This window comes from Exophiala dermatitidis (genome assembly GCF_000230625.1).
Source record: "Exophiala dermatitidis NIH/UT8656 unplaced genomic scaffold supercont1.4, whole genome shotgun sequence".
NCBI lineage: Eukaryota > Fungi > Ascomycota > Eurotiomycetes > Chaetothyriales > Herpotrichiellaceae > Exophiala > Exophiala dermatitidis.
The window spans coordinates 2,770,767-2,793,865 of NW_008751649.1; the positions used below are offsets into that span (position 1 = coordinate 2,770,767).

The 23,099-nt window shown below is 52.6% G+C and overlaps 8 protein-coding genes across 8 annotated transcripts; 5 read left to right on the forward strand and 3 right to left on the reverse strand.

Moving 5' to 3' along the window:
* Positions 1 to 435: 435 nt before the first annotated feature.
* HMPREF1120_05314 (flavorubredoxin reductase) lies at positions 436 to 2,361 on the forward strand (the record flags this gene model as incomplete). The annotated part of the gene is made up of 3 exons (XM_009159483.1): positions 436 to 811; positions 876 to 1,065; positions 1,137 to 2,361. 3 exons carry the CDS (start codon positions 436 to 438, stop codon positions 2,359 to 2,361), a joined length of 1,791 nt encoding a protein of 596 aa, XP_009157731.1.
* Positions 2,161 to 8,879, reverse strand: HMPREF1120_05315 (phosphatidylserine decarboxylase). The gene is made up of 2 exons (XM_009159484.1): positions 7,750 to 8,879; positions 2,161 to 7,652 (listed from the first exon to the last, which is right to left on the reverse strand). The coding sequence occupies exons 1-2, from the start codon at positions 7,957 to 7,959 to the stop codon at positions 6,597 to 6,599; spliced, it is 1,266 nt and encodes a 421-aa protein (XP_009157732.1). The 5' UTR covers positions 7,960 to 8,879; the 3' UTR covers positions 2,161 to 6,596.
* Positions 8,880 to 10,071: 1,192 nt separating this feature from the next.
* HMPREF1120_05316 (tyrosinase) lies at positions 10,072 to 11,289 on the forward strand (the record flags this gene model as incomplete). Its single annotated transcript, XM_009159485.1, has 1 exon — positions 10,072 to 11,289. One exon carries the CDS (start codon positions 10,072 to 10,074, stop codon positions 11,287 to 11,289), a length of 1,218 nt encoding a protein of 405 aa, XP_009157733.1.
* Positions 11,290 to 11,577: 288 nt separating this feature from the next.
* HMPREF1120_05317 (uncharacterized protein) lies at positions 11,578 to 12,930 on the reverse strand. Its single transcript, XM_009159486.1, has one exon. It carries the CDS (start codon positions 12,839 to 12,841, stop codon positions 12,404 to 12,406), a length of 438 nt encoding a protein of 145 aa, XP_009157734.1. The 5' UTR covers positions 12,842 to 12,930; the 3' UTR covers positions 11,578 to 12,403.
* A 283-nt stretch (positions 12,931 to 13,213) lies between these two features.
* Positions 13,214 to 15,887, reverse strand: HMPREF1120_05318 (retrograde regulation protein 2). The gene has a single exon (XM_009159487.1). The coding sequence runs from the start codon at positions 15,236 to 15,238 to the stop codon at positions 13,586 to 13,588; it is 1,653 nt and encodes a 550-aa protein (XP_009157735.1). The 5' UTR covers positions 15,239 to 15,887; the 3' UTR covers positions 13,214 to 13,585.
* A 471-nt stretch (positions 15,888 to 16,358) lies between these two features.
* HMPREF1120_05319 (gibberellin 2-oxidase) lies at positions 16,359 to 17,519 on the forward strand (the record flags this gene model as incomplete). The annotated part of the gene is made up of 1 exon (XM_009159488.1): positions 16,359 to 17,519. One exon carries the CDS (start codon positions 16,359 to 16,361, stop codon positions 17,517 to 17,519), a length of 1,161 nt encoding a protein of 386 aa, XP_009157736.1.
* Positions 17,520 to 18,202: 683 nt separating this feature from the next.
* HMPREF1120_05320 (uncharacterized protein) lies at positions 18,203 to 19,347 on the forward strand (the record flags this gene model as incomplete). The annotated part of the gene is made up of 2 exons (XM_009159489.1): positions 18,203 to 18,262; positions 18,313 to 19,347. 2 exons carry the CDS (start codon positions 18,203 to 18,205, stop codon positions 19,345 to 19,347), a joined length of 1,095 nt encoding a protein of 364 aa, XP_009157737.1.
* Positions 19,348 to 19,928: 581 nt separating this feature from the next.
* HMPREF1120_05321 (uncharacterized protein) lies at positions 19,929 to 22,875 on the forward strand (the record flags this gene model as incomplete). Its single annotated transcript, XM_009159490.1, has 2 exons — positions 19,929 to 20,204; positions 20,515 to 22,875. The coding sequence occupies 2 exons, from the start codon at positions 19,929 to 19,931 to the stop codon at positions 22,873 to 22,875; spliced, it is 2,637 nt and encodes an 878-aa protein (XP_009157738.1).
* Positions 22,876 to 23,099: the final 224 nt, after the last annotated feature.

Genomic DNA, 23,099 nt, shown 5'->3' on the forward strand with positions numbered 1-23,099 from the left:
CTTCGGTGACCTCGATTGCACTTGCTGACTAAAATACTGTATGGGCCGCAACCGTCACGTGATGTTCATTTGTCTTAACAATTCCTGACACTCCATTGGCCAATGTCTATGCGCAATGGAAACAATGACGCAAGTTGGGGCCCTTCTTACTCGCGATTGTTGATGCGCTGGAGCAATTGAGTGCAAGCATCATCCACTACTGACATCGAGCGTGGTGTGTGTATCACTCCCTGCAGTGTGTAGATGCTGGTATCCTCTCGAACCGTGAGCCGACCAGTGGTCCTCAGGCTGCGGTCATCACCACCACTACTACTCCATCCCACTATATGCCGATGGCAGCCTCAGCAACCGATTTATACATGTCCAAGTCCTCGTTATTGAACACCCTCCCACCGTATCTCTCTGTCTTTCCCCTCCTGCCAGTGTCGGGATTTCATGTTCGCCCGCTCTACCGCCCGCTTGTTTGCCGTACATTGCTCTTCTGCTCCTTGTAAACCACTTCTGTACAAGTCAACTTCCGCTCTCGTCGCGCCCCGCTCTGCATCCGCAACTGCGTTCCTCACCAGACCTTTTTCACACTACCCCGCCAAAATGGCCCGAGAGTTCAAACTCAAAGGCTTGTCCAAGCTCGAACTGAATGACCTAGATAAGGTGGAGGCAGAGGTCGAAGGCATTGAAGGTGGAAAGGTCCTGCTTGTCAGAATCGGAGACGAAGTATCGGCCCTCAACGCAAACTGCACACACTATGGCGCTCCACTGAAGAACGGCGTGGTCACTCCTGAGGGCCGATTAACCTGCCCGTGGCACGGCGGTGAGTTTGCCCTTGTTCCAACCGTGCTTGAGGCTCCAGGCAGTTGCTGACCGTTCATGGATAGCATGTTTCAATGTCAAGACTGGTGATGTCGAGGACTCCCCTGCACCCAACGCACTGAACAAATTCGATGTGATCGAGAAACCGGATGGTGTATACATCAAGGGCAAAGAGGCGGACATCAAGGGCGGCCAGAGAAAGGTTAACATTAAAACCAAACCGACTTCTTCAGACAAGGTGGTCATTGTTGGGGGGTATGTTGATACTGCTCAGATCTTGCCTCCCTACAAACCAGTGTATACAACTATACTCACCATAACCACAGTGGCTCAGGCACATTCGGTGCGCTGCTCAAACTCCGAGAACTTGGGTACCCCGGTCAAATCACAGTCATCACGACCGAAGGATACCCGATCGACCGGACGAAACTGTCCAAAGCCCTCATCACGGACCCTTCAAAGATCTATCTTCAGCCTGAAGAATGGTACGCCGACGGCTCGATCGAATTCGTGTCAGACACAGTCACCTCGGTTGACTTCAATGAAAAGGCGGTACAGACCAAGAGCGGCATGCCGTACCCATACACGAAACTCATTCTCGCCAGCGGCGGCACGCCCCGACAGCTGCCACTTCCGGGCTTCAAGGACCTCTCCAACATCTTCCTCCTACGCAAAGTCAGCGATGCCCAAGCCATCGTCAGCGCCGTGGGAGATAAGGGCAAGAAGATTGTCATTATCGGTTCCAGCTTTATCGGTATGGAAGTCGCCAACGCTCTGGCCAAGGAGAACTCGGTAACCATCGTCGGGATGGAGTCTGCACCGTTGGAACGAGTCATGGGCACGGAAGTCGGCCAGATATTCCAACGGATGCTGGAGAAGAATGGCGCCAAGTTCTACATGAACGCCAGCGTGGAATCGGCAGTACCGGCTTCGAAACTGGCAAACGCGCTGGGCCTCAGCTCCGTGGGTGCCGTCAAGCTGAAAGATGGAACCGAGCTCGAAGCCGACCTGGTGATTTTGGGCATTGGTGTTGCCCCGGCCACCGAGTATCTGCGCGACAACCCGAGCGTCAAATTGCTGGAAGACGGCAGTTTGGCAGTCGACGAGAACTTTGCTGTCAAGGGTCTCACAGACGTCTATGCCATCGGAGATATTGCGACCTACCCGTATCATGGACCTGGAGGAAACGGTTCACCGGTCCGGATTGAGCATTGGAACGTCGCACAGAACATGGGCCGCAGCGTTGGCCAGCTCATTGCACAGCCCGGCAGCAAGCCTAAACCATTCATTCCCATCTTCTGGTCCGCCCTGGGCAGCCAGCTACGATACTGCGGTTCTGGGGCCATCGGATGGGACGATCTCATTATCAAAGGTGAGCCTGAAAACAGCAAGTTTGCAGCCTACTATGCCAAGGGAGATAAGATTGTGGCCGTGGCCAGCATGCAAATGGATCCCGTCATGACAAAGTCGGCCGAGTTGATGAGGCATGGAAGCATGCCGTCCAAATCGGAGATTCAGGGTGGCAAGGACGTGCTTCAGGCGAACCTGTAGGTTTGTTTTTGGAGGATGAACACAACTAGATAGCCCCCTTTAATCAAGTGGCATCCTAGGATCTTTGGAGCTCTCTCTCCCTCTCTCATGCAAGCCTCCAGGCGCACGTGGTGTATGATAGCCGTTATTGAAGCGCACTTGAAGGGATAAAGGGGTAGTTAGTGCCCCGCCAGAAACTAAGGTACCTAATAGTTGAAATGTAATGAAATGAAATGGGAAATGGAAGTGTAACCATTCCCAACGAAATGAAATGTGACGCGTCCTTTAGACTTATCCCAGATCTGAATTAGAGCAAGCACTCGTGCGGGTCAAAGCCAAATTGGAATGATTTGTGTGCAGTAGTACCTTCTATACATCGCACATGTCGCGAAATGCAGCATACAGTGAGTGGTTCGATTGCTTCAACCTCGGACTGTACAACTACGACAGTAGCAATCTAGGCTAGGTACCCTGATCAAGACCTATCAACGCGGCCACTGGTACCAGGTAATCGTGATTGGGTCTTCTTCTCCTTAGGTCGTAATAATGGAACCCTCGACGCAGTAGGTGTACTAGACAGTATTGATCATGTCTTTTCCCGCGCAACGATGTACTGTAGGTAGGTGATAATGAGATTCCAAGGAAAACAAACAGCCAATAAATAGGTATGTATTATTGTTCGGTCACGGTTAATGAGTACATTATATTGCGGAATTGAAGGCAAGAACCCCGAACAGTTCTGCGTATACAATGAATTTGTTCACAGAATGACACAGTGATAATAAAATGATATTATTGATCCCTCTGGGCTGGGATGGGGACCGGTGGGTGAACTCCTGGTCAGTAGCAGCACAGTAGTACAGTAGTAGTGGCCATGGAAGAAAAAGTTAACACCTGCAACATTATTGGGGGTGAGGTCTTGTCCGGTCTGGTCCGGTATGCCAGTAGTGGCCTGTCTCTCCATGGATTCTCCGAGCCGGTACAGTAGTAGTTGTAGTGAGGATGCCCACGGCGAACTTGAAGGTCGGGCCTCCTTTTGCATGTTCAAAGTTGTTGGTTTTTGTTCTGTTGGGTCAGTGTTAGTTTGTAATTTGGTAGTAGTAGTATAATAGTAGTCACTCAGGTGTCACCGAATCGCTGGTGTTGGTCCGAGAGCGAGCTGAATGCAGGACGATGTACCGTTGCATAGTCAGTAGTAGTAGCAGTAGTAGTAAGCCCGCACTGCACGCCGCACAGACGGATTTGACGTCCCGCAATGCCGACATTAACAGTAGTAGTCGCTGTCGTTCGGTTGCCTGGTTGCAGAAGCGGAATTTGGGATTTTAAAGAGGAAGGTGGGCTTCCCAGGTGTCAGTGGCAAATGCATCGATAACTTGAATTTGAACTGCAGATGTTCTGCTAGTTAGGTAGTGTGGAAAGGTGCCAGTGGTGGTAGCTGCATATCAGAATGCTACTAGTTCGGTATAGTGGTAGTAGTGGTGGTGGTGGTATATGGCCACCAGGAAATCCTGCAGGTGGCCGTGGCAGCTGTCTCGGACGTCTAGCTGTCAAAAAAGAAAAAATCGGGGACTTGAGTAATAATAAATCCTACTACTGCAAATAGTAGGTGATGGATCCGTGAGCAAATAGAATTTTGTAGATCAAGACATGAGCGCTGCACATGATGGTCGCTGGGAATGTGGTGATTGAGCGGATGGTGTAGGATGTACAACATTGTACCTGAGTGCTGTGTTCGTGTTGTGTTGGCAATCTGATTGCCAATTATGCAGGGCCCGAGGCGCCATGCAACTCCCACAGAATTCGATATGGTGTGATAGGTCCTGATCGAGGCTGGGGAGCCGGTCGGTCTCCCGAAGAAAGTAGTTGTATTGCCTGGAAGGGTCCTCGGTTCTCTATCCAAAACAGCAACCAGCAAGTAGTGCAAGTGGGGCTGCTGGTACAACGGCTTTGGGTTCCTGTAAGCGATATTTCGACTAGCCAGGGTACTCACATAGTACGCTCGACCATTGTGCAAGCGAGATTCCTTCCAGAAGCAACTAAATAAGCATCTCGAGCAGGAAGTAAAATGGAGATGGTCAGTAGTATCCGATTCCTTGGATGAGCACTGCCATGTGGTATCTGCCCTGCGCATCTCAATGAAGTGGAAAGGTCGTACATCGTCAATTGTGAAAGGCACAACTTCCGCTTCGGGCCGAGGGTAGGTCTGGTGTGCCCTTCTTTCGTCCAAGGCATAGTGCATGTGTCCCAGTAGCGAAACGCTTGGGTTCTTGAGCCGCCTACCGTTCAAGTTAGTAGGAACATACCGTTCAGCTCAACGCGTAGTCGAGAGAGGATTCCTCGTGCCGAAACACGTGCGGGAGTAGTAGTATTGTGGTTCTGATCCTGGATATTCCAACCAAGGCATTGGCGATACTCATGTGGTTCAGATTTAAAAGGTATGCCCTGTACCTACAACATGGTACTTTTTGTGCCGGTGGTTGAGAGCGGCGTGAATGTCGTCTCCCCTCCTACTACTGCAGATGGACTGCATGGTCAATCTCGCTTTTGCCATCATCATGATTTGGAAATTTGTCGACGCATTTCGAGCCTGAAAGCCGGGGCGGAACCAAACCATGGCATTATTGTAGCTGTCCCCATTGCCCCAGTTGTAGCAGACCTACGTCGCAGCTAGACTGCTTTCGGGCAGGACAGGTCAGCCTCAGTTGGAAAACCATTTGCGGACGCACTACTCCTTCGGTAGTGAGGCGGGCCATCATTGTTGAACTGCAGTGGTGGTATGCCGAATGTATTAGCGTTCTTTCGCTTCAGAAGAAATGTGCCATCCAACGGTCCGGGAAGCCTATGCCAGCTCATGCCAGAGACGGTAAGGCTCGCAACCTTGTCCCACCGGGGTGGTGCAGCCGCACTATTCTCAGTTGAGTCAAGCTGCTTCAGTAGTAAGACAGCCTTTGACAGGGAGCCGGGTCGAGTTTGACGTGAAAATTGCAGGTGTTGCCATGTTCTCCAGGGGGGGGCCATGACTAAGTTGTAACTGGTACCATCGGTAACTGGCCACGAGTCCCAAGTGGAGGGTCCGACAGCTCCACGGGCTACGTAGCAGGTGGGTGAGTAGCCTCCGTCACTTGCGGTCCTCTCGTTCCTCCACCTCGCGCGAAATTTATGGCATCAGCCGGAAGGATTGGAGAACGCGGAAAGGTGACTGCGTCTTGTACTGCGTTGTCCGCCGAAGAAAACCAAATGCGCAAAGTCCATGAGGAGAATACAAAACATAGACAACGACTATTCCGGACAACGAGTTGGGCACATTTTTTATGCACAATAGGTCTTGTTCATTTTGTGCATTTGTCGCACCATTTAGCTTCGGTCCAGTCTCCGAACACGAACTTGAAGCGACCGCGACAGCTCATGGGTAGCAATGCTACCCTGGTCGGTCACCGTAATCAGGTCCCGTAAAGAGTGCATTATTAGCGCCGCACCATGTGGCCTGCTGGGATGGTCGTATCTCGCGGCTTCCCTGGTAGTTCAGGCTATAATCGCTGCAGCATCGGTCTAGATTGAATTTCTTAGTGGCTTCCCTGATGTCTCGGCTTTCGCTTGCGATGAGCTTGTCCTGAAGAGCCCCCCTTGAAACTGGGGCCTGATCAGCGAGACGACAGCCAGATCCCCCGACTTCGAGCCTTCCGTTGAGGGTCAACATTTGCCACACAGCACCGTAGACGTCCGCCGCTGCGCATAGAAGGATAATCTCGCATTGGAACTTCGGAATCGCGGCCATTGCTCTCTCGATCGTTTGCTGTGTCACCATCCATCATTACCTAAGGAAGGTGTCTTGAAGATAGCATCGCCAATATGTATCTGTGTATTGGTGACTGGTTTTACAAGGGCCCCTCGAACAGTTGTACCAGACTGACACAATCGTTGTTAACAAAGAAGGAAGTATTCATACATGACTTGATGTCGTAGTCGCTCCGTTTCCTTGACAGTGCAAGCCAAGGGAACTGCACCGAGCAGAGTGCCAATCCCTAGGAATACCGCAAGCTGAGAAGTCGCTGGAAAAAAGGTAGCCGCTCCAGTACATGAAAAGGCCACTCTATGCTGCAGCCGGAAAGATAAGCTAGTTTGTCATTTGCACGTAAGCTCAACCGTGTGACATTGATAGATGAGTTGACACGATCCCGAGTTAACAACATGTCGTACTCAATCGTATTCCTGTGTATCGTGCTGTTGCCGACCGGACCGCAAAAGGTTTCGATTGTTTAATATCGTGCGATTTGAACAGTTGTGGTTTTCGTGATTCCTGCCCCAGCAGGCCTTGCCCACTCTTTGTCGATTGCAGCGGAATGGAAATCTGGTTCGAGCATGACCTTGTCGCTGCTATCGTCTCCAGCAGTCACTGTACTGGTCACACCTGCGACTTTGTTGGGATCTTCCGGCGGAAAAGCGTTCTCACTAGCACCCCTGCCTAAATCTCCCAGCTCGGTGGAATGTCGAGAGCCGAACGCGTAGTATTGTCTGGCCGGATTTCCAGTGCCGCCCCGGGCGTTGGACTTGGTCACCCGGTAGCCCAGCCCATCCGCGTCATAATTGGCGTAGTTGCGTCGGTTGCGCCCTCCGCTGGAGGTAAGTCTCTGGGTCGCCCCGAGTAGCCTCACAAATAAAGGACGAAGCGAAGGCAGAGACGCTGCCACAATACCAATTGTGAGTTCGAGGAAGTTCCACATGAAGAAGGAGTCATGGTATGTCCAGTCGGGTTCCTTGAGCGCAGTAGCCTGATATACCGTCTTCACGATACTTGCAGCGCAGGCGAAGAGACCCAGACCGAGAATGCCCACCAGCGTGATCTTCGTCCTTATGTTGGTCTGAAGTTTCCAGACGATTGGCACAGGGAGTAAGGCGAAGAGAACGTCGGTCGCGATGTTGATACTGCTGTTGAAGATACCGACGTTGGTAAAGGTCCTGTTGCTGAAGCAGTGGACATTTGGCGAAGCCTTCAATTCAAAGTCCCAGTTGGCGGAGATATCTGTGCCGCAATTGAAGATCAGGGTTCCTGCGCATGAAAGCATGAAAGCACACAGGAATATAATTGATCCCAGAAGGAAGCGTTGGTAATTCCTGTTCGGCACAAATCTGCGCAGGAAGCATGCGATGGAGACTTTGACCAGACTGATTGCAAACATGACAATAAGTGAATGGAAATATCGCCAATGCAGAAACAGGGACCAGTCATGGGCCGACACGAGAGAAGGATGTTTCCCGAGTCCACCTGCGACAGCCTCCCCTATGAAGCATACCAGGGTCGCGACCGCGAGGACCTGCACCCCAAGCCTTGTCAGCATGCATCCCGCCAAATTGCAGCTTCCTCGAGGGTTCCATTCTCTCGAGGAAACGGCTGGAAGCGGGGGAACTTACAGTTGCTGCAACCATGACATAATCATCGGCGCCCAAGCTCTTCAGCATGAATATTCTAACATAGAGTCTCAGAAGCACTGTAACAACCGCAAGACCGCAGAAGGTCCCGTGGATGGCCATGAGATTGCCCGTGTTGGATTCATTCTTGTATTGCGGACTTGAGGCGGCTTGCCGCTCCACCAAATTCGATAAGACGCCCGGGATAAACATTGTGGCAGAGGCCGCACCGCAAAAGAGTGTAAAGAGATGCACTTGCTCCTGATAGGGGAGTCCGAGCTTTTTTAAAGACTGTAGGGAGAGACAAGTGGATGGTATATGGCGGCCTCCATGTAGCGAGCTAAGAACTCTGGGGGATCAGCCCTGAATAAAAGTTACCATTCCCTGCCACACAGAACATGTGTCGTACCAAGTTAATAAAATGGGAGCTTTCCACAAGGACGAACGTGGATGATCCGGAGAACGGGAGGGGTTGCGAATACTGCACTTCCCTGCCCAGACTGGCTTGGCTCCGGTAAGCCACAAAAAGGCGTTGTACTTCGTAGTAGTAATAGTGATAGAACTTCTCCTTGGTCTTCCCACCAGGCTGCCCTAGAATTCTCAGGTTGTGGAACCTGTCACATCTCGAACGAGCTGGACTGCTATGATGATGGTCAGAATCGCTGAGACTCAAGCCTCCACCAAGGTTGCAAGGGGCCAATAGTGGGCAGATAGGGCTCTGAATTCCGCGACAAGTGTGGTATATAGGAGGCCAACCGGTCCGAGGCTGTGGGCCCCCTAAACCCGGTGGCGCGCTCCCTTATGAATCGCGTGAAAGACTTCGCTCGCCTCCTTCACGAGACGCTGGTGGGCAGGAACCGGAGCCTTGCCAATGCTGATGTGGTTAGATAAGACCCACCACTATCCCGCTCAACCATTCAGCAGACCAGCAAGAATGCGCGGTGTACGGGGAGCGTGCTCGTCTACCGCCATGTAACTTGACTAATCCTACCACTGTTAGAAGCTCCGTCGCGCATGCACGAGGACAATAAGCGTGACGAAGCGAAATGGGGTCTGCCATGTCTGGCCCCTGACGTGACACAAATTGAGGCTCTTGATTCCAGATGCACTGTAACAGATGGGACACCTCTGCGCTGCCAGGCAAGATTGTGGGAATAGAATAATGCCCTGGGGACGAGCATGTCATCATGATCAACTTCTCTTCCCCAATGGAGCACAGATCGCGGCTCGGAGCAACCAAGTCTTTGGTGTGGAGGGGTCTCAGCTTTTGACAGCTTTGACTGCAGTAAGAAGCCGAAAAATTGCAGCGTCGCCCGGCGGAAACCGAGGTCAAATTTAGCGCGGGTTGCCAAGTGGCGCTTATCCCTTCCAGACTTAGCTTGCAGTCTTAGTGAACGTTTTAGTGCCGGGGTCCTGTATCCACTCGGCAGCGCCGCCGGGATCAAGCTCTGGCCACGAACCCTGTGCCTGGAGGCTCTGCTCACTTCAAGTTGGCCTCTAACATCCACAATCAGAATGGGAAGAGGAAAAGCGATTGAAGCGGTCTCCATGCTAGAGCTTCCTCCTTGCCTTTCGTGTTTCCCTCAGCCCACTGCTGGGTGTTGCGGCCTGCAGTTTTGCCATTATTATCATGCAGCTTCCTCGCCACCGCAGAGCCATCAGATCGGGGCGACTTTGCCAACCCTTGTCGTACAGACTGCCGACATACGGTGGCTACCAGGTACGTTAATAGTGATGTTACGCTGCCCGACAATCGGGATGATCGGCAACTGCTGGGCAAAAGGCAAACCTTCGAGATGCCACCCGCTGTCAAGTACCATCTGTATCCTCCAATCTTCTCGACTCACTCGGTGTCCCACGTCTGATTTCGGGACTAGTTGAGGAGCATTTTCCGAGTTTGCAATCTGACCCTTGTCACTGTCACCCTATCCCACAGCTGCGTTCGGGGACCCGTTCGAAAATCACTAGTCCTCTGTGCCGGTCAACAGCCACACGACTCTAGTTCTAGAAGTCGAATGTTGGACACGCAGCTCCATGGCACCATGGAGAGCTGTTGTGTTTTTTGTTTGGACCGGTTTGCCTCTTCTTCCCACTCTTTTGCCTATCTGAGATGACGGGTGGGCGTGGATGCGGCCGGGCCACGTGGTGCTGATACGATTGCTTGAATATAAGCTCTCTGTTGTTTCTCTCCTCCCATCTTCTTCTCCTAGGGATTTTCGCTCCCCACGAAGCTTGTTCTGTTTCTCTGGGATCCTCGGCTGAGGTCCTGTTCCGCCGCTCGTTTGCTTAAGGTCATTGTTTGTCACTTCAAGTAATCGAGCAGTCATGCAGCTTCGACACCTTCTCCCGGCCTTCTTGGCTGCGTACTCCGCTCAGGCTGCTCCGGCGCCTTTGGAGGATGCCGTAAACAGCTTTGCAGAGCGAGACGCTGCTCTGTCGTCAATGTACATCCCCGCGTCGACGTTCCAAACCGATGTCTTGGCCGCCCAAGGCCTCGTCAACCTGGCGGTCTACCAGATCACCCACCCTTCCGGCAAGTGCAACCTCCTCAACGCTGCGATCCGGCGAGAATGGTCGACTCTTTCCAAGCAGGAGAGACGCGCATACATCGACGCCGAATTATGCTTGATGTCGAAGCCATCGAAAGACCCTGCATTCGCTGCTGGGGCAAAGACTCGATATGATGACTTTGTTGCCGTGCACATCAACCAGACGCTGTCCATCCACGGCACAGCCAACTTCTTGTCATGGCACAGATACTTTACCTGGGCCTTCGAGCAAGCGCTCCGGAATGAGTGCGGCTACACAGGCTACCAGCCATACTGGAATTGGGGAAAGTACGCCTTTGACCCGCTGAACTCGCCTCTCTTCGACGGCAGTGAGTACAGCATGTCGGGCAATGGTGAATACGCACCCCACAACTGCACCAACGCCATTACCACGAATCTGAACTGCATTCCCCCGGGGTCTGGCGGTGGCTGCGTCAAGACCGGACCTTTCAAGGACTACGTCGTCAACTTGGGTCCAGTGTCACCGACGTTGCAAGTCCCCGGCATCATCGACTACAAGAGTGATGACCCATTGGCCTACAACCCCCGCTGCCTGCGCCGCGACATCTCATCTTGGGTCTCGTCCAACTGGACCAAGGACTCGGACGTGTACGACCTCATTGCCAACTATCACGACATCCTGTCTTTCGAAAACCGCATGCAAGGAAACTTCACCGCTGGCTTCTATGGCGTGCACACTGCCGGCCACTTTACCACCGGTGGCGACCCAGGTGGTGATCTTTTCGCTTCGCCTGCCGAGCCAACCTTCTTCCTGCACCACGCCCAGATCGACCGCACTTGGTGGATCTGGCAGAACCAAGACTTGAAGAACCGCGGCAACGCCTTCGCCGGCGGTACCTCGACGCTCGACCCCACCGGCAGCCCGCCTGGAAAGTTGACTGACCCGATCATCATGGGCAGTCTGGCCGAGGATGTGACCAACCAAGACGTCATGAGCACCACCGGTGGACCTTTGTGCTACATCTACGTATAAGCGGACAAAAAGTGTCTATTCAAGAATTGCAGCTCGAGTGGATTTTCGGCCGGCATACATTGGGATTTCTTTGGGTTTGAGCGTCAGCAGCATGGCAATATAATTTTTGCATATAATTGAATATGAGTCGATTTCACTCTCCTTGCTATATGTCTCTTGCTGTGTGCTTCAGCAGACTATCTTCTACGTGGTGGGGGAGTAGAGAGGTGCCTGGGCTGGTCATGAGAGGCTGCAAGGATGGCTGCGCCTTGAAAGAATCTGGCCTTCAGAGACTGGAGCCACAAAACACGGGATAGAGTCATAATAATTCAAGTCCTTCTGGCATGAGGATATTTCTATTCGATTTTTGAGAATGCCTTATCGTTTTGCCCTGAAAGCATTGCTGAATCCTTCTGTGTTTCAGATGCCCGACACAGCCACCTCCGACCGTGCATTAGACGAGGAGGTGTCCCAAACATCGATCGTTCGACCATTTCTTCGAAACAACATTATACTTGGAGGCCGCGAACTTTATCTTCTATCGTCCGGATGATCCTCAATTCTTGACTCTTCTATTGACCACAGAGCAGTTGTTCGCAAGGCCATCGACTAGTGGATGAAAAGCACAAACAACGCCCTGAGAAAAGCTTCCGCTGACTATGGAGCTTATCAGCTGGTGGATGCTCATATGCTGCTGGTGCTGCGACCGCAAAAGCGACGACGAGAAGGCGTACGAGCACGAGCACCATCACGACGGAGCGACAACAGTTGAGGAAGGAAATACCATTACGACCGGCACGGGTCCATCCATTATCGCCCAAGAACCAGGCAAAGTTGAGATACCTCGACTGTTCCATGGCCCGGCGCCTTAATGGCAATCTTTTTGGATGGACGACTCACAGGAAATGAGACCCTCATGGCTCAGACAACCATTTCTGGCCTTCAGCTGCAGGAAACCATCTGTCCACCCAGGCGCTCGAGAAAGCAGGCCAAGTGCTTGCAGTGGTGCCCAGCTGCACTCAAACTGCATGTGCCTCGATCCACAGATAAGGTACCCAAATGGCAATCCTACATCTAATCCCGAAGAAGACTTCGAGCGCAACCGATGCGATAGACTACCTGGGTTTCGGATCACTCACTCCTCGCTAAAACTCCCGCCCGGCGGCTCTTCCTCATACTGCTCCGCCCCGGCCGGTATATCAACAACGGCCGACTTGGTCCAGATATGCACGGCGGTCCGCAACATGTCCCTAGTCATACCGTCCAAACAGCCCGACTTGACGCTGATGACCTTGGCGGGTTCTCCCGAACGTGACACGGGACGATGAATCAGCCGCGACCCGCACTTTGTGCAAAAGTACCCGTCTGTTCGTCCATGCGGGTTTGGACGGCTGTGAATGGCAATGGCGCCAGGATAAGGCGGCTCGATCTCAAAGGATGGGAACAGGGCTGTCATGCCGTATGTGGACGATGACTGGTGCCGACATTCGGTGCAATGGCATATGTAGATGGCGATGGGGTTGGCCGTGGGCGTGGTGAAGCGGATCTGGCCACATTGACATCTACCGTCCATGATCTGCGGATTCTGCGGGTTGCTGTTCTCTCGTGGATCAGCGCTTGCTGTGAAGCTTTACTATGCAGTGGTTCTACAATGAGTTCGCCCTTGACGCGATGTGTGTTTACCTAATGCTTTACAAAGATCTTGCCAAGGGCCTGGTCTACAGTGCCAGCCCATGTGACATGTAGCATTTTATACGAGTTTCGGAAAACACCCACGGTCCGCCAAACAGTTGAGAGTACGAGCAGACTACAGATGACCACTGGGATGAGTCGACTCGTTTGTTAGTAGAAGCAGGATCCGTCAATGGCTGGGTTTGACGTTCTCACGCCAGCAAGTGAGTCGACAACAGGCTATTGACAGGTGACTACGATAGTTAGGTAAAAGGCCATGCAAAAGAGGGGGTATCATTTATTGATAAATTGGGAGTCTGTTCCAATCCGTGCAATGAGCTTCAAGTTGGGTGCAGTTGTTGCTCTGCGAAATGCCTGATGCCTTCAAGTTGTTGTTGCTCGCGGTGCTGAAAGGTGATTAATCGGTACATCTGGTAGGCTTGCGGCCCTTCTACACTGGATTTTCAGGCATCCAACTTGAACGTCAACCTTATCGCCAACAACAAGTGGCCCTGCAAGTCACCTTCGATACAGTACCGCTCAACACCCACTTCGAGTTTTTATTAGCTTCGTCCTTCCGGTCACCGGCAATCTCAAGCAGAAGACGTGAGGATTCATGCTGTCCGCCAGCTGGTAGTGAGAGCAGTTAAACCCTCTGCTTTCGGTCGTCAGACTCTTCAGCCCGAGGCTCGGGAACGGCGGTAATGTCTGTCTTTCCATTGGCAGCGGCCACTGATTGCACACTTTCAACATCACCAATCCCTACATTTCTGATCTGATGCCTTTTCTTGTCTCGAATTTCGAGCCGGCGAATGACCAGCGTGAGCACGATCAATCCCGCGCCCCAGCATGATGCGGCGATAAAACCCTTGTGGAATCTGGGAGCCTCGATGGTCCTCCAGAACGTGATGGTGAACCATATGGACTGGATATAGCTGAACATGTTCGAAGCAGCAATCATGAAACCGCGCATCTCATGATCGTGCGGCATCAAGTCCGGATACCACGCAAAATAAATGCCCGGCACGCCTGCGGCGGAGTAGGACAGATAGTATGCGAAATATTTGAGCCGGTCCGGGACATTCCAAACAGCCAGGACAATGGTGCTGAATAAGGTTCCACTGGCCATGACAATCAACGCTTGCCAACGTCTGCCTCGGAGCAGGGGAGAATCAGAGAGCATCCCCGCCAGGACCTGGACCACAACGCCAACGGCCACTTGACCAGTGGGCCACACATTGATCTGATAAACAGAGTGATGCGTGGATTTCAGCCACAAAGCATACACCGGCTGATATACGGGGAAGCTGCCTTGAACGAGGAAATATCCGATGGGCAGAAGCCAGAACTGCCAGTGTCCCATGATGCGGAAGATTTTGGTCTTGTTCCAGGCCGAGGCTCCCAGAGGTTTTAACCCTTCTTGGACCAGGCGGTCTCTTGCCCACTTCGCCTCCTTCTCTGTGATATAAAAGGCGCGTGTTGTTTCCGGGAAATCTGGATACAGGAAATATCCAAGCAGAGCGATGGGCAAGCTGATGACGCCACACACGATGAACAGCCACTGCCAGCCGGCATGGCCGAGCTTTCCGTTGAGGCCTTTGTACGCTCTAGCCTGCAGGTAACCACTGAACATGCCGGCCAAGGTGGCGCTGCAATAGAAGAGCGTGACACGTTTTCCCCGCTCGCGCTTGGTGTACCAGGATCCGACCATATAGATCATGACTGGGAAGAATGCTGATTCGCAAAGGCCGATGAGGAAGCGCAACGCATACAGCTGCGACACAGACGTGACAGCGCTGGTACGGAAGGTAAGGATTGACCATAGGATTTCGAGGCTGGGAATCAGGATGAACGGGCGGACGCTGGTTGCCAGGATGACAGCGGGCAGCTGACCGACCACATAGCCGGCGGTGAAGACATTTCCGGCATAGGTGAGCTCGCTTCCATACATGTGAAGTGCTTCGCTCATTCCAGAGACAAAGGCATTGTTCAAGTTGGCCTGATCGAGGTTCTTGCTAAAGTATCCGAGACACGTCGAGGTGAGGAGAAAAACATCCAGCTTGAACAGGAACCACTTCTCTTCCGCTGGCTTGTCTGGATCGTCCCAGACATAGCGCTGAACGGTACGAAGGTGTCGACGCACTCGGCCGATAAATCCTCCCTTCTCCCTAGGTGTTGGCGCGCTCGGGCCGTCGAAAGCAGAAGTTGAGATTGTGGTGTTATTGAGACCTTCAGGTAAGGCGTCTATCTCAACATCAGCTCCCGGCTTGGACGGTGTAGCACTGAATGTTGAAGGCATATCTGGAGGTCTTCTCCGCCTCTGATCTTGAGTTTTGGGAATTGAATGCCAGGACTCGCTGGACTCTCTGGTACCCTCTGAAAACGAACCAGCCGAACAATCTATGCTCTATATGAAGATCACAACTGTTATATTGCGCCATTCACACCTTGCCCCCATCATTTCGTTGCTACGATGCACCGCCGGTCTGCAAGTGCAACACTCATGGCACCATCGACACTTCCGCGGCGCCTTTGGTCTGAGCGTACCCTGCAGGTGGCTCAGGTCTCAAGATGGTAACATGGTCGGTATCAAACTGCTCCGGGCAGGACGACGAGCCACATGAACTTTTTAGCGGAATTGAGCAAGCGAAATGCATAGACGAAGCACCAGAGCATCACGCTATCCTGAGCTTGTGTTTCCTGCCCTGTTACTGCGCTCAGAGGACACCATGTTGGCCAATCCGTTATCTTTACGCCCCACAACGATCCCTTGCATCTGAGCCCGGTGCCGACGTTGGGCTGATCGAAGCAGGGTATCTCTCGAGCGCTCTCCCGCCGGGTAGCATCTGTGATGTTTGCGTCCAGTCTTTGCCACGAGTGTGATTGGCCTTTATCAGACAAATGTCGCCATATAGGAGCTTCGCACGCCATCTACAAATGAATGTTTCTGTTGGTAGTCAAGCAGCATTATACCACCGGCGTACCTTGCGAATAATCAGAGTTGTGGACTGGGCGGGATCAGCACCGGGTGGTCCCGAGGTCCATTCCATATCCCATATCAGCCAAACAGCAAGGCCCGCATGTTTTGCCTGCACATTGCCCTGTGCGATTTTACTTCGGAGGGTCCAACATTACCCTAATGCTCGAGTTGTACGACGCATCCAGTCACAATCATGACAAATGTGGTGCGGAGACTAAGCGATCACGACATAGGAGGGGATGTTGACAGCATCTTACTCCAACCATCCGGGGTAGGTAACCGTATCGAGAGATAACAAGCATGCCAGCGTGTTTCCGATATAAACGAGATGATCCTGAGAAGCATCCATGTATCGACTTTACACCATAACTGAGCCTGAATCAAGCCCTCTTTTCGATCCCCTTTTCTCACAACACCGCAAAGGGGAAATCAGCCGGAAATGTCAACCACCACTGTTCAGCAGACGGAAGTTGAGGCTCCCTTCACCAAGGATCCTCACCAGTATGACTACAGCCGTCTCAAGCCATATGTACATCCGCCTGAGACCAAGGAAGATCTGCCTTGGTCGGAGCTCGTCACCCTGGACCTCGAAGATTACCACCGCCCCGGCGGAAAGGAGCGGTTAGCAAAACAACTCGAACATGCCGTCCACCATGTTGGGTTTTTCTACGTCAAGAACTATGGTTTAACAGAGGAGCAAGTGAATCAGCAGTTCACATTAGCGAAGAACTTTTTCGAGCTTCCTGTTTCCGAGAAGGAAAAGTATGAGGTGCGGTACGCCGAGGCCGACTACAATGGATGGCGTCGACCTGGACGAAGCCTGCAAGTAAAGTCGCCCGACAACATTGAAATGTACAACTTTGCCAAGTTCACTGCGGATTTTGCGGGCAAATACGACCACCCGGATCTGATCAAGGCCCACCTGCCCGAGATCGAGGTGTTTCATCGGGCGCTGCATAACAACGTAGTGCTGCCATTGCTGCGCTTGTTCGCCATCATTTTGCAGCTCCCGGACGAGGATTACCTGGTCAAGCAACACACCTACGAGAAAAAGAGCGAGGACCATTTCCGGTACATGCTCTACCACCCGCGTACCGAAGAAGAGTGGGCCGCCAGTGACTATGGCAGGCAGAATGGGCACACGGATCTGGGCACGGTGACCCTCCTGTTCCGCCAGCCGGTTGCTGGTCTGCAAATCCTCGGCGAAGACGGCAACTGGACCTACGTCAAGCCCGAGCCGGGAACCATCACTGTAAACCTCGCCGACACCATCAGCCATCTCACTGGCGGGTGGTTGAAGAGCTCCGTCCACCGTGTCGTCGCACCACCGAAGGACCAGCGTCACTATAACCGTACGGGGTTGCTCTATTTTGCTCGTCCGCACAACGACACCGTGCTGGTGCCGATTACCGATAGTCCGGTGTTGCAGAAGGCCGGGGTCACCCCTCGCTTCGACAAACTCGTCACAATGGAAGAATGGGTCAAGGCCAAGCAGACTTTGCAGCTTAACCCTGATATTGCGGCCAAACGCTGGGCGGAGAAAGGGGACGGCACTGTCGAGGTCATTGCTGGCTTCCGTGACAGGAAGTATAAGCAGTAAGCGTTCGTCTTGGGTTGATATAGCGGTAGAAGGCAAAATGTTGAGCTACCCGGTGAAAATAGACATAAGATATGAAGACATCGGAGATGCATACAAATCCACATACTATCCCTTGCAACACGACTAACCTGAGCTGGTTTATCCTCCATAGAGTGTTCGATTAGTGTCTCGAGCATCGCGAAAGAACATTTAAGCACAGTCGGGGATGGATTTACTGTATACATTATACATGCATTGAGCCGAGTCCGGAATATTTATTTAGGAATATCCACTTCAGCCCCTGAACACATATTCATTTTTGGGAGTCAGCATTCCGTTTGCCTTGAAGCCATTATAGCCGCATCAAGGGCTGTACAAATATCAAGAAATACTGAACGGATTCGTACAATGAAAAAGTCCGCCGCCACCATGCACGACCTGCCGGTGTGTAATAAATTGGCGCTTTCGCAAGGCTGCGCAGTTCAAAGTTGTTTGATGGAGGAACTGCCGGAAGACGGATTTACATTTCCCCGCAGAAAGATCATTTACTGCTTCGCGTTCAGATCCTTGCGACAACCTCAAGTGTCTTCGTTGCAAACGAACCTAGTTAACAACTGCTTTCTTATACCTCAGGCACACTGGGACGCGCGCCAATCTGCTAAGCAAACAGGAATGCCTTGAAAGTGACGACCACGGTGCCGGACATGGCCGAAGGAGTTGCGACTCAAGCGTTCTCTCTGGTGGGATGGGCATTCTTACCTGCTGTATGATCCCCTTTGCCGCCGCGATCCAGACATACTCATCTTTCACATAGTATGCAACTGCGTTCCTACAATCGGTTTACTACCGCCTCACGATTCGAGCGGCTCTGCGCCATCCGCAACCTGGGGAGCCTCTCTTTGCCGTCCATAATCGGCGGATACGCATCCTTGTCCTATGTCTCTACTTGCTCTACACACTTGCTCAGGCACTGTACGACGTTAAGCTTACGGGTGACTTTTATGCACTGCTTGGCTTGACTCCATGGTCGACAGAGAGGGACGTCAAGACTCGATTCAGGAAACTAGCCGCGAGATACCATCCTGACAAACTCCATGAAAACGGGCAGTCGTTCCCGGGCGCAGACAGCATCTTTGTGCAGTTCAAACTGGCCCATGATACCATTCTGGATCCTGCGAAGCGATTTGCCTATGATCGATTCGGACCGAGCATTGTCCAAGTGCAGTACCCCGGCTTGAAAACCATCAAGGACTATGTGTATGCTGGCTTACGCTCCAAGATACCTGAATACTTGACCAACGCGGCTGTTCTCGTTGTCCTGAACTACATCTGGCTTCCTCAATGGGGACAATTCTGGCGCTATTTCACCATCGCTTGCATGGCGTTCCTGGAGTTGTATTTCCTAACCCATACATGGGAGCCTCCTCGCCTGGTGCTCCTTTGGGCATCTACCTTTTACAAGGTCTTCCCACGCCTACTCCCGCCGCACCTCCTCCCTTTCCAGATCCTCGGGCTGGCAAGGAAGATTTCCATGTCTCTTAACATCTTCATTTCGCAATTGGCTCCCCCCACGGCAAGAAGTGCCGCTACAAGAGACCTCCAGACCCAGCAGCAAGTTCTTCACTTGGCTCAAGCAGCCGGCAAATTGGACGCTGAAACGGTGGGTCTGCTTGAGCTCGAGTTGACTCCTTTTAAAGGAGATTCGGGCAAATCGGAGAAGCTCCGGGCGGGCATGAAAGAGACCCTACTTACGGGAGCGTTGAGGTCGAATCCACAAGTCCGAGAAGCGCTGAGAAGTGCCCTCGAGAGAAGGAGGCGAAGACCGGTGACCGTGCAGGATGGAGACTGAGGATCGCTCCTTCAGGCAGCAGGTCCACGGCATAGAAATTTATTAGACATGTCGGCAACATCCACCGAATTTTCAGTTCTTGAAAAGTTTGTTTAAGCTACTACTACCTCGAATATTCGTATATCATTAGTCCCTACATATTGTTTTGATGGCTGCCCATAGCTCCCTCGTCTTGACTGTGACAGCCGAAGAACTTTGACCACCTGGCGAGCAGCATCTCGAGATCTTGCCAGGACATCATCCTTGTCTACAGGTCAGCTGCTTTGATCGACACAGCAATCGTGGTATCAGGGCGATAATTGGATAGTATTGTTGCACAGCGTCAGTGACCGATTGAGCGACCGATGATGCTGACTAGGTATCTTAACAATGCTGACGAGGCTGGGCCAATTATTCAGGTGCCTTGGCAGGCTCCATCTTGATCTCAAACAACGCGCAAACCCTGAATTCGTGAACCCCCAACATCGAACCCCCCTCGACCAACGGAACCATACGCGCGCCTGGCCATCTCTCAACCTTCCCCGTAACCAGGTCGCCGGCCTTCCAATTCTCTGGTCCATATCTTCCGCAATGTCCTCGACATGGCCTCGTCCTTCAACGCGACCTCCCATCGCTTCAGAGCCTTCTGTGATACCAACACCGATGCCCCCGCCGCCCGCCGCACTGACACGCGCTCTGACCGCATTCCGGACGCCGTCGACACCATCCCAACTGTAGCCAATGAGACTGGCCACTCGGCTGGCGACATGAAATTGCAATGTTGCTGTGGCAGATCAGAATGCATTTACTTGGAGCACAACAACACCCTCCTCGGTGGCATAGAGAAGGACCTGGAGACTGCCGCTCGACTAGGACAGGTGCGTGCGCGTTGTGTGAAGCAGCGATCCCATTCGTTTGAGCCAATATGTTCGTTTCCGCAAAATTTGGCCGGTGCTCGGGTTTCTGCAATTTCGTGGTGGTGTCCACGATCTGGAGCAGATCCCTTTGCAAAGTTTTGAGTCCAAGGTCCTCTATCCTGCCGGAAGTTCTCTTCTCCACGTCTTCCCGTCCGTCCCTTGCATTCCACAGAAGCCATGCCATGACACGAAGATGATGTTACCAACGGCTGTTTCCAGTGCTGAGAAGGAGAATAAGCACACAAGCACTGGACTGACCTTTGCACTCCAGGCCTTACTCACTCGCCATGAGTCCTACGTCAACGAGTCGCAGCTCGAACATGAGAGGCTTACCCTCTACATCAACGAACTCGAGAAGGAGAGAACATGTCTACAAACGACCAACGAAAGGATTGCAGTCGAGAACCGCGAGTTACGGACCCAGTTAGACGCCGCCAACACATCTTTGAAGGATAGCGACAACCATGTCAAAAGCCTCGAGGCCTTGCTGCGGGACAGCGAATCGGAGATTCGAAGGTTGAATGGTCTCACCCGACGGGCGGAAGAACTCGAGCTGAAGATACTGGACATGGAGAAAGATCAGATGAAACTGTCCCAGCGTGCAGACGATTTTAGTGAGGAAACTCGAAGCACCATCCGAAGGTGGAAAGAGAGCGAGATCAAAGTTAGACAGCTCGAGTCCGACGTCGAAAGGATTGAATGGGAGGCTAAGCAAGAGAGGGAGCGGCACGAAGAGATCGTTGCAAGGCTTGAACGTGAACGGGTCCTTGAAAGGGAACTTGGTGGCGCTGAAGGCAGGCTCAAGGGAGCGGCCGCTTTGCAAGGTCTCAAGGGGGGCGTGTCAGGCACCAATGTCGTCAGCCATTTTGTTCGCGACATCCTCCAAGACAACGCAAACCTGCAGGCCGGTATCGCAGAGCTACGGGAATTGCTTCAAGCGTCAAACGATGAAGTGCAGAGCTTGAGAGAGCAGATCATGCAGCATCAGCCGATTGAGAGCGACAACATCGCAGACGATGGAACTCCATCACGTCCTCTAAGCCAGCAGCTTGGCTGGCAGCAACCCTCTCCAAAGCAAGTACAACAGGAAGTTCACGTCCATCACCATTACCACGCAAAGATTGCCGCCAAGAGGGGCGGAACGTCCACCGTCCGCAAACCTGCACGCAGGCGAGCAGTCATGGGCATCAGCACACTTCCTGCAACTCCAGAATCATCGACGCCTTCCACACCACTGTCTGGCCCACAGCGTGTGGTCTCCAGCCCTGTGCTGCCTATTGCGCTACATTTCCCACAAGCCCGTCGTGCTCGTTGGTCCGTGCAATCGGCTGCAACGACGTCGTCGGCAATCTCCAGCTTTGCCAGTTCGCCGCGTTCGTATTTCGACCACAGCAGTTCTATCTTTGATCGCTTCGAGGCCGGTGACGAATCATCGAGGCCAACGAGTCCAGAATCTGCCACCGGCTTTCTTAGTCCAAGGATCCTGTCGGGTTGTCGAGATGTGGAGGTTGGCGACTGCTTGACTGATTTACCGGAAGACGAGGAAGCAGTCGGGGATGACCAGCCACAAGAAGCCGACTTTCATGCACCTTCAGATCGTGTGGAAGACCATTCTCCAGAACCTGGCGGCTTCGATTCGAGCCAATCGGATTCTCATGACCTTACGCCGAAGCCTTCTCAAGTGCTCGTTACCGACGGCGAGCGACAAGGCTATATGAATTTGGTTCCGTCTGATGATTACCCCCAAACTCCATCAGCACCCCCGGAAGAAGAGTCTGAGACAGTCTCTGTACTTCCAGCTACAGATCAAGAGGCCGAAGCAGTTACCTCGAGCCCATGTCATGACCAGACTCGAACAGATGAAGTGCCCAGGCCCAACTCTTCTTATGGCTTCGATGATATGGCTGAGGCGGCGTTCCAACCGCGCTTGCGTCGGACGGGATCCCATGAATCTCTAGTCTCGATATCTGGAATGGATATACATCTCGCGAAACGACCGACAACCTCGGGCTCGCGTCCGTCAACTCTTCTGAAGGGCAATAAAGCGTACTTTGCCATGTCACCATCGGCTGCACGGACATTTTCTGCTGCGCCTCTCACCACCGTGACCGAGTTCACTGCCATAAGTTCCACCAGGTCGACTTCCAGTCCGGTCATCCCTGGACGGAAATGGACAGATAATACCAGTTCTGCGAAGTCACCTTCTCCGTCCGACAAGAATGCCACTAGTGTGAGTGTGGAACTCTTGAGCGGCCTTGCTGGCTTACCCACGGTGATGTCACCGACAGAACGACAACCGTCTTCTGGCGGCGGTGGACTAGGTCGCCTGGTCGGCAGCTGGGTGAAGGGCAAATGGGGGATCGCGCCCATGAAGTCCAGTGAAGACATGAGACCGTCAACGTCAGTATCAAACGGATCATCGAATGCACAGTCTTCCACAACAGAGGAGCACCCGCTATTGCCGTTCCAATGGCCCGGTGGAAGGCCTCCAGGAATTAATCAAAAAGGAGCTATTCCGGGCTTTCCTCGACCAGCTCGGAGACCTCCCGCTGGTACAGGGGTGCAAGTGAAGATGGTGGATGCCGATGGCCTAAGGGAGATCCTGGCAGAGGCCGATCATTCGGGTCATTGACGGAAGCCTGCTGGTCGTTGGGGCTGATATAATGCTGCCCGAGTTCCTTTTCGGGATGCCCTCTAACAACAGCTGTCATTTCATTTGTCTCTTCCTCTCTTCCTCTCTTTCTCACGAACAAGACAGGAAATTTATTGCTTTTCTGCTGTGGCTCACCCTGCCATTTTCATTTTGGTTTGCTGGTTTTCTGGCATGGCATTTTCGGTGCGGGTATGGTGTGGCCA

Coding starts and splice junctions, on each gene's coding strand:
- HMPREF1120_05318 (XM_009159487.1), bottom strand. CDS start 15,238: ATGCCTTCAACATTCAGTGCTACACCGTCCAAGCCGGGAGCTGATGTT.
- HMPREF1120_05315 (XM_009159484.1), bottom strand. CDS start 7,959: ATGTTTATCCCGGGCGTCTTATCGAATTTGGTGGAGCGGCAAGCCGCC. Junction 7,653..7,749: donor ATGTCATGGTTGCAGCAACT/GTAAGTTCCCCC, acceptor CTTGGGGTGCAG/GTCCTCGCGGTCGCGACCCT.
- HMPREF1120_05317 (XM_009159486.1), bottom strand. CDS start 12,841: ATGGACGGTAGATGTCAATGTGGCCAGATCCGCTTCACCACGCCCACG.